This window comes from Sebastes umbrosus, chromosome 12 (assembly GCF_015220745.1).
Source record: "Sebastes umbrosus isolate fSebUmb1 chromosome 12, fSebUmb1.pri, whole genome shotgun sequence".
In the NCBI taxonomy this organism is placed as follows: domain Eukaryota; kingdom Metazoa; phylum Chordata; class Actinopteri; order Perciformes; family Sebastidae; genus Sebastes; species Sebastes umbrosus.
This window is the reverse complement of record NC_051280.1, coordinates 21,604,363-21,614,463: the sequence shown is the minus strand read 5'-3', so window position 1 is coordinate 21,614,463 and position 10,101 is coordinate 21,604,363. Positions and strand designations below refer to the sequence as shown.

The window sequence follows — 10,101 nt, the reverse complement described above, 5'->3', positions numbered from 1 at the left end:
TTTGGTGTTTTTGTCATGATTAAACAGAAAATAATGTGTACCAGAACTGGTATGTTGTAGTATGATGACACATACAGTACCTGTTCTCAGTAGCTCTCCTTGTGTTGTCACACCGTGCAAAGAACAAAGGTACAGGAAGGAAACTAACATGCAGCTAAACAGAGATAACAAATATAGACACAGATGAACTGCATAGATACAGCAGTAGGTAGGTATAAACATGACAACAACAGCTGGAAAAGCAAACATACAGAATCTATGTTCAAATAAAATGCATGTTGTATATACTGTAGAAGCTATACTGTGCAAGTAGTGCGTGGCAGTAGAGGTGGAATAAATTACATAGACATGGGTAGCTTTCTGTATAGTTATTGCTAGACAAAAAAGGGTATCATGCACATAATGATGTGTTTATCTATTGCACAATACAGTACATGCTGTATTTGTTACACTATGTTATATGTGACAAAAGTTGTTTTGACATTGGTCATTGTCGGGTTATTTTAGAGAAAGCACATTGGGATATCACATGGCTGGTGTCACTGTCTGTGACTGCGATGGCATAGGCTGAAAAACTGTTCTGGACTCAGGGGGCTGCAATGATTTGCTTGGCTGTTTCCTGACTTGGGATGTGTACAAGTCCTCTGATCGTTAAGGTCCTGACTGTCTTTGTCTTGTTTGGTGCCCGGACTCCATCCAAACCAGACTCTGACGAATGAGTAGGCGGCAGATTGCTGTAATAATGTTGGTCATTTGACATTCAGGTATACTGGAAAATGACACATACTCTTATAATTATCTACGTTCATTGAGCATTATCAAATTGAGAATCTCTGTTATATACCCACATATCAACAAAAACTTTTCAACCTACTGTGACGCACACAAAACCCCACAGAAACCCCACATATCTGAATGTCACAGTCAAGACTGAAGCTCTGCTAATAATTTAAGATGCACAGTATTAATACATCATATTTTAATAACCATCAACATCATTTTTTCATCAGCCATTTGCTAAACACAAGCTGTTTACATGCAGTGAAGATAACACATTCACATTGTTTTGCTTTTTTTCTCTCTCTTTTTTCAGCCAAAAGAAAAAAAAAATATGTGAAGGTGCTAAATACGGGACTGTGAGCATTTCTATTGCCTCTCAACAGCTCTCAACATGGCGGCGGCCCAATCAAAGGTGAATATGCTGCCAGAGTTCACAGTGGTGACCTGAGAGCGAACCGGAGGGTGGGTGCTACGCTTCCATGATGACGTCGTAAGGTCGGGACGGCGATGTCGACAAAGCAAGGAGAAGCTCAGATTACAACACACAAGGTGGGAGGGCGACTTCATTCTCTGCTCAGGTAGACATTACTCCTCTATATCTTTACATAGCAGATAGTTATTAGTACTACTGATAACTAGTACTTACTAGTTATTAGTACACATAGTTGTTTCATGCTATATTAATGCTCTGGATATTGAATTTAGCACCTCTAAAGATGCAAAGTAGTAAAGGCTTGTATATTTCTGCCTGGTGTCTAATATTGATGTAGTAGTAGTATGTGTGTATATTATTGTCTTTTCTAAGGAGTGTATTTGAAACTGTGGGGCTGCAATGCCACCACAACCGCCACATCCTGAGCGCTCTCTCGTGCATATAGCTGTATGAGTGTATGTGGTCGCCTAATTCAGCAGAAGAGTATTAGCAAGGCTGCTTCCTCTTCTAAGAAAATTAAACACAATGTGACACTGTAACACTGAACATGTATGACGGAACTATCAACCATATACATACAGCAGTGGGTGAAAACATACAAGGATATGCTGACTTATTAGAAAAGCTTAAAGCTGCTCTCTGCAAAATGTTTATATTAACAAGGAAGTTACTATGTGTAATGTGGAGGTTGTCTCTTGTAGTGATGAATCCGCAGATCATCACCCGACTCTGCAGTTCCCCTCATTTTAGCATCTTTTAGCTCAATGTTTTCTTTTTTACAGTACACAACTTTAATGTTTTGGTTCACTCTCACCGCTCTCATCTACCCTGTTTTCAGCAAAAGCTGAGCTGATAAAAACACAACACTGTACGCTTAAAGTTGGCCACCAGCTGGTGAACATAGAGGAGCATTTAACAACTAAAGAGACAGATATTTCCCTCAGGAGTTAGTAGAGAGACTCAAAAACAGAGTTTCCACCAAGCAGTCCAGTTCAGTTCAGTTTGTTACATATTAGAACGGTTATTTTTACGTTTCCATTAGCAAAAGTTCTTGGTACCACTCCATTGTTGGTACCACCTCGGTTGAGTTTCCAAGCTGAGCCGATACTTGAAGAGGTGGAGTTAAAACACTGCAGACCGCTCATTGGTGAGAGAGAATCATCACTAGCACAACACAGGACATCCTGCACAAACCAGACGTTTTGAAAGAGCCAAACTAACGTCAATAGCGACAGCAATTTTTAATTCACTCAACTTAGATTTTTAAAAGATGGCAGCTCGCAAAACTATGCCGCACAATTGACGAACTGTTTGGTTGCTGTTGAAATGATTCAGCGAGTGTCCCATTGAAAATGATGTCACAGCACTTTCACGCTCCCTTGCTATGGCGATCAGCTGAGATTCCCGCCAAGACTTCCTATCTGCAATGGAAACACGGCATAGAGAAAAGGACCTGGTACTAAAAGTGAGTCGAGTCGAGTCGAGCAGAGCTGTACCATGCAGTGGAAACACGCCTAAACAGAGCCAAAACAAGAATGAATATTGGACTTACATTCAATAGGTGGCCAAAAACACGACTCCAAATGAATGCTAAGGTTGCTACATGTCTGCTAGATGTTTAAATAATAAACTCTTTGCTAAACTGTTGTCAACCCAACATGTCAATGTAGTATTTACAGCTCATTGTGCTGCCGCCATGTTGCAAAAAATAAAATAAAAATGAATGCAGGTTTAAAGATTAATGGAGATTAGTGGCCTGCAAAATTGAAACTTCGAATGAGCAAACATCTCTGCATTATCATTTCATACAACTAATAAAATCAGTAGATAATGGGGGAAATGGCAGTCAAAAGAGTTTTTAAATTATCTAATTTAATTCAAAGGAAGATGGTAGAGCATTAAAGTTGATCTGAGAAAACGCTGTGATGCATTATGAGCGCATTCTGGCCACCAGGCCAAGCCTTACACAACATACTAGGAAGAGCCATTTATGGAGTCAGTTTACTCAGAACACAGACATATGCAGCAATTCATTTGTGTCTTAAAGTCACTAGAAGGGACTGCATTGTTCATACAATGTGCGACTTTTGTTTCGTGGCATGACTTTTGAGCGCGCGTGTGTGTGTGTGTGTGTGTGTGTGGGTGTGTATTGTACACATGTGTGCAGTGGAGAGGTGTTTTGTGGTTAACCCATCAGGAGGAGTGCAGTCTCACTCCGCTTTGTTTAGCTCCACATATCATCAGACTGAACATTACTCACAGGGGGCTTAGGAAGATATTCATTGTCATCTTCCTACCACTTCTACACACACACACACACACACACACACACAGTATATATGACTATTTTCATCCCACAACTGTTGTGTAGGTATGAATAATAATAGCTGTTGTGAGTGACTGCAGCCATGTGAAGTACTTGAAGACGGCAGAAACAGCTCTGGGTCTGAGGAAGACCCACAATCCTTTGCAAACACTGCTAGTTACATGCTTCCGTTTACATCATCACAAGATACAAGACAGAGCTTTGCCTGATGAACATACAACTGTATACAGTGCTGTATAATTGAATGACACAGTAATGGCACTATCACGAACACCTTGACACCCGTTGTGTTAGACTTATGTCAAACGTACAGTATTCACACTTGTATTCACACTTTAATTTTGTCACAGGAAAGTGGCCATTGCGCTTATGCACTCAACAGCTCAGTCATACACGTGGCAACGATGGTGGGCCACTAATTTAGGCGAGGGGTGGGGAAAACCCATTGCACTGTGGTTCAAGCAAGCGTTGCATTGACCTCAAACAATCTCCACTCTCTAACCTCCAGCAGCACATTGAGACTGAGCTGTACTTTCTCTTTCTGCCCACACGGCATAAGCAACAGTTGGTTTGATACTTTTTTTTCATCGTGTTAGCGCCACCACACGATGGAAACAAGTTAACTGAAAGCCCCTAAAGCTTCCACCAGGTCAACCCGAAGCCCACCATGTCACACCATTACAGTGAGAGGAGGTGGAACACAGCGACCACCAGAATGGCTGATAGTGATTAATCTGAGTACGCTGTGAATGACTCACCCATGGTCTCAAGAACGCGCTTAAAGTAGGCTTTTGATTAAAAAAAGTTGGGGTTGGGCTTTACAGTAAGTATGTTTTGTGAGAATGCCATTAAAAGGTCATGTGTGGTTAGAGAACAGCTCTGAGACCATTGAGTGCCAAAGATTTGACCATACAGCTGATGAAAGACTGTTGTGACTGAAAAAGACTGAATGTATAATGTCTTTTCAAATATGTTTTAGAATCTCCAAATATTTTTTATAAAATATATATATATATATATATATACTGTATACATCCAACATAATTTACCATATATTTACCTTTATGTACTGGGGTTGACAAAATATCACATCTTGTAATGCAACATAAACACACATAAGCATTACCATAGATTGAATGAATGAATAAGTTATTTCCGTGTCTGGTCATTTACATAACCCATCCCTACAGGACCATTGAGTTCAATTAAAAAAACTCTCTAAAGAAATTCAACATTAAAGGCTTCATAAAGGAAATGCTTCATATATTGTATATAATCAAAAGGTCATATCTAAGAACTATGTTATGGTATTACAGTATTTCACACAGGTTTCTGTTTTTAATGATCAGACATATAACAGACTACAACAAAACAAATAAACAGCACTGTATTCTTCTCTTGTTAATATGTAACTATCTTAATAAGTAAAAATCCTGACCCCTAAAACATTATTGCTCTGAGCGGTAGTGGAATGTAATATTTACATAGCATAGTGACATAAATGTTTTCAAATACTGTACTTGAGTGCACACATAAAGTACTTGCATAATTGAGTATTTTCCATTTTATGCCACTTTATACTTTGCTATATTTCAGCTGTAGTATACTAGTTACTTTAAAATTACAATTTTACAAAGAAAACATGTATTTATAGAATATGATGCAATGTTATATAAAATAGTATATAAAATAGTTAAGATTAGCTCCGCCTCGATAACAGTAACATGCTAATTTTTATGCATAATCATGAATGTACTAATGATGGAAGATGATTGAAGTGTGTAACACGCACAAGGGCCATTATTTTGCATTGGGTACTTTTACTTTGATACTTTAAGTACATATAATTAGTAATGAATATAATAAGTAATATAATGATTATAAGCAGGAATGTTAGAAGTACTCTTACTGTCTGGTAATACAACTTTTACTTTATTAACGGCTCTGAATATCTTTTAGTGAATACTCCTCTTTGGATTCTCTGACTCAAGAATCTCTACCGTCTTTCAGTTTACAAACACTGCCCATAGACTCAACTATGTTACCATGGCGACTCTCTGTGTTTTGTGGTCTTTTTTTTGTGGAAACAAATCGCAATGAGAGATGAGATAAAGAGATGAGAAGAAGAGGCCTTTTGATGTGGAGATTGTAGCTTTTCTCCATACACACACTTAGATAGTAATCTATTCTGCAACTCACAATCACCAAAACGTAGCTGTTACATTGGCAACTTTTATTAGGTAATGTTTCTCAGAATCATTGCACAATGATTATTTACATAATTACAGTCATCGAACAAACATATCATTGTAAATGATACATAAAAAAGGCAAATATAAAAGATATATCATTTTACTTAACTAAGGACTTAAAATATGAAAACATTCAAAAGACTGTGGAACAGTCGAAGACAAATTGGAAGCTATGGCCTTTTAATTTGAGTTTCAATAGTGCTGTAGATCATGCTGGAACAAACATATCGAACAAACATATCATTGTAAATTATACATAAAAAAAGGCAAATATAAAAGATATAATTTCATTTAACTAAAATGAGGTAAGGACCGCAGAAAATATGAAAACATTCAAAAGTCTGTGGAACAGTAGTAGAGAAATGGGAGCTATGGCCTAATAGCTGGTTCCAATAGTTCTGTCTTATTGTGTCAGCGACGGCGTGTTGGGAAGGTAGAGTGTTGGCGTTGCCAGTCCTTTCCGTCTAGGTAGGCCATGCTGGTCTTTGTCCATACTCTGTCGGGGTCACCACAAATCCTGATGCCTCTCACCGTGGTAAATCTATTGAAAATCACAACACAGAAAATACACATTCAATAACATGTTGCAACCATTTTGAAGAGGTTATGATCAAAATTTAAAAAAATCTGTAAGTCTGAAACTCAATGCATCACAGTATACATGTACTAAACTGTTCAAAAGATCAAATGACATATTATGAGAAACTTTGCACATAAATCTAACGTTGAACAGATTGGATGACTTACACCACTGCGTATATAGGGCACGACTGTGTATCTTGTTTGTAGTATGACTTCAGCAGGTCTCGGTGGATTTGAGTTTTTGAGAGTTTTCGACAACAACTGGCTATCCCACCTTTGAATAAAAACACAAGAGTCCATTATTAGCATCATCACATTTTCCATAATCATGAAATAATACATCATATCATATTACATAAATGCACACACATAAAAAAACTCCATATAGTTCTTACCTTTAGCCGAGGCTGTGGACACCACGATGGCTACAAGGAGGAGCGAGACAAAGGCGAGACTTGTCATTGTGTATCTCTGGCTGAAACAGATGTGATGTGTGCATCTGCTCTGCAACCCTTTTTAAGCCCACCGACACAGTCGACACCTTCATTTACGCATCTTGAAAGTGCTGCACCCACAGATATGCACACGGCAGGAAAGTAGAGTAAATGTTTCCTCCCGCAGCGGCTCACCGGTAGGGCCGTCGCCTCTCCACCCATTACTGGTGGTCTGAGGGTGTCAATACATGTTCCACTGCCGGAGGTTGTGGTCTCTGCATGTACTATTATAGTATTTACAATTCAAATTATTATGTGGAAAGTACCTGTACCTGTGTTTCCAGGATATCAAACACTTGATCTTGATCATCATGGTCAGTGAAAATGAGGATGTTGCGAAACCTTATCTGCTTCATTACATTTTAAAGGGATCAAAGTACATTTATAGGCACTTTTCTACACAGACCAGTTTTCCAGATAGCTTTTGACTTGTTATAGTTGATGAGTATAAACTGTTCAGAATCTTTCTTAGGTTTAGTACAAATAAGGTCTACTGCTAACCTGTTGGACTCAATAGAACCTGGAAAACAAGACACACACAAAGAGAAAGTCTTTAATGTTACTGCCAAGGGCAGGGTTCATTACTACAGTCTCACTTTCTGCTGTAACACAGAAGCTTAGTTTCTACTGTTAGGTTTTTGAGGTGAGAGTTTATTTGTGCTGCTGACGCTGGCATGCTCATTTCTGCAACTGCAGTGCATGCAGAAGGAGAGAACATTGTTTTGTGAGCAAAGGTTATTGTCTATATCAGGGCTGTCAGAGTTAATGTGATGATAATGCATTAACGCAAATTTGTTTTAACGCCACTAATTTCTTTAACGCATTAAAGCAATTCATCTTTCTGAGGTTGTAGCGGGCTCTGTTTTAAAACTAGACAATCCTGGTATCATATGAAACTAGAAAAACCTAAGGAATCCATTGGTACCAACCATGTCATACTAGCTTGTTGGGAAGGAGGATAAATGATGCTCCAAACTTGCGCTAAATTTTGGCGAAGAAAACCTGTCATAGCCATTTTCAAAGGGTTCCCTTGACCTCTGACCTCAAGATATGTGAATGAAAATGGGGTCTATGGGTACCCACGAGTCTCCCCTTTACAGACATGCCCACTTTATGATAATCACATGCAGTTTGGGGGCAAGTCATAGTCAAGTCAGCACACTGACACACTGACAGCTGTTGTTACCTGTTGGGCTTGAGTTTGCTATGTTATGATTTGAGCATATTTTTTATGCTAAATGCAGTACCTGTGAGGGTTTCTGGACAATATTTGTCATTGTTCTGTGTTGGTAATTGATTTCCAATAATAAATGTATGCATAAAGCAAGCATATTTGCCCTCTCCTATGTTGATAAGAGTATTAAATACTTGACAAATCTCCCTGTTCAAATTTTGAGCAGATAAAAAATGTGTGATTCATTTGCAATTAATCACAATTAAATATTTGAAATGATTGACAGACCTAGTTTATATATAAAAAAAGAAATGCAGAAAGAAACAAACTTCAAGGGACATATATAACAGACCAACATATCCCCCCCACTCACAGGAGTACCCCGACCCTTCTCCTATACTCCGTACCATGATACCTCCTATATAAAGAGGTATCATGGTACGTAGGCTACATGTATACCAAACTACTATACGGTAATGGTAGTGAACAAAAACATAAATTAAAATTGCGCAAACACCATACCATAAAATGTGGTACAGATCCAAATTGGACAACCTCATCACAGCCAATCAGTGCAAAAGTGGTACCATGAAAGGCTAACTCCATCGAGGCAGTGACCCATGACACCTCCCTGCGAGAGTTTATGTATTATTTACAGTAGCACCTTTATACTTTCAACAGCATTAACTAAAACATTTACATTATTTTGTTTTGCACCATGTGTCCTTGCAACAGACTGTCAAGAATATTCAGAAAAGGAAGTAACCACTGTTGCCTCTGCAAAGAACGTCAGGCCTGCCAATCTAGGGCGATCATTTCTGTGGCTGCTGTTAGGTCAGCCAGCCATACACGTCATTGTTGAAGTGTCACTTTCAGATTGGCCTGCCAATCTAGGGTGATCATTTCTGTGGCTGCTGTTAGGCAGATTAATAAATAATCGTCACTCAACAATAAAACCAATGGAGAGAGCATGGTCCATAATCTCTCACATGAAGAGACACAGGTCCAACATCTAAAAACTTCTGGACATTCCCATATACCATATGTAAAAGTGTACCGGAAACTTTCTACTGTGAGTGGGTTTTTCGGTCATGATGCTGTGTGCTCATTTCTGCAACCACAGTGCATGCAGGGGGAGAGAACATATTCCTCTATGCTGGTCTACATTTGCAGGTTATACACACAAACACAGATGCACATACATGCACACGATACACCAAACCATGTTGTTCATTTCCACTGAAACCCACATTAGGAAAAGCATCGCAGCAGAGACACTTCTGTTGGAAGCTTTGAGTTGGAGTGTCCACAGTCGCTTATTCGTGGCTGTTTGTTCTATTTGAGAGATACAGTAACAGTTAGATAAGAGTTATCTTAATGCAGGCTCGTGTGGGATATACAGTAATTACTAAACACACTAACACAGCTAAGTCATGAAAATCCCTGAAACAACATAAACTTGGAAAAAAAAGTTTGAAAATTTGTGTTTGGTGGATTATTTCTCTGTTGTTACAATGCTGATTGGCATTGTATTTTACATCGTTGGAAAGCCTGTTTATTTACCTTCACAATGATGTCCAACTTGTAAGGATCATGCATTTGTAGGATGAGCAGCACAGCTGATTATTTGGTAGTGCCCAATGGTAAACAGAGTATTCCTGTTGGTATTGACTCTTGTTTTGAGTTGTTCGGTGGATTGGATGATTGAACTCTCTATCAGTAACAAGGAACAAACAAGACATATTGGCTATTTTACACTTTATTCATTTAATACACCGTCAGGAGCCTCAGCAGCACTTTATACTCTATTTATTTCAGAGGAAAAATATTTCAATATTTGACAGCTTTAGTTACTTTATAAATTAAGATTTTACAAACAAAACATGGATTTATATGATGCAATGTTATAGATTAAACTTCCCAACAGTATATAAAATAGTTGAGATTAGCTCCACCTCGATAACAGTAACATGCTCATTTTAATGCATCATCATCAACGTACTATAAATGACTGAAGTGTGTAACACACACAGGGACATTATTCTGCAATGGGAACTTTT

The 10,101-nt window shown here is 38.4% G+C and overlaps 1 protein-coding gene across 1 annotated transcript; it reads right to left on the bottom strand.

The window, feature by feature from the left end:
- Positions 1–5,771: 5,771 nt before the first annotated feature.
- On the bottom strand, positions 5,772–6,929 carry LOC119499437 (C-C motif chemokine 2-like). The gene is made up of 3 exons (XM_037788756.1): positions 6,769–6,929; positions 6,539–6,647; positions 5,772–6,332 (listed from the first exon to the last, which is right to left on the bottom strand). The coding sequence occupies exons 1-3, from the start codon at positions 6,833–6,835 to the stop codon at positions 6,203–6,205; spliced, it is 306 nt and encodes a 101-aa protein (XP_037644684.1). The 5' UTR covers positions 6,836–6,929; the 3' UTR covers positions 5,772–6,202.
- Positions 6,930–10,101: the final 3,172 nt, after the last annotated feature.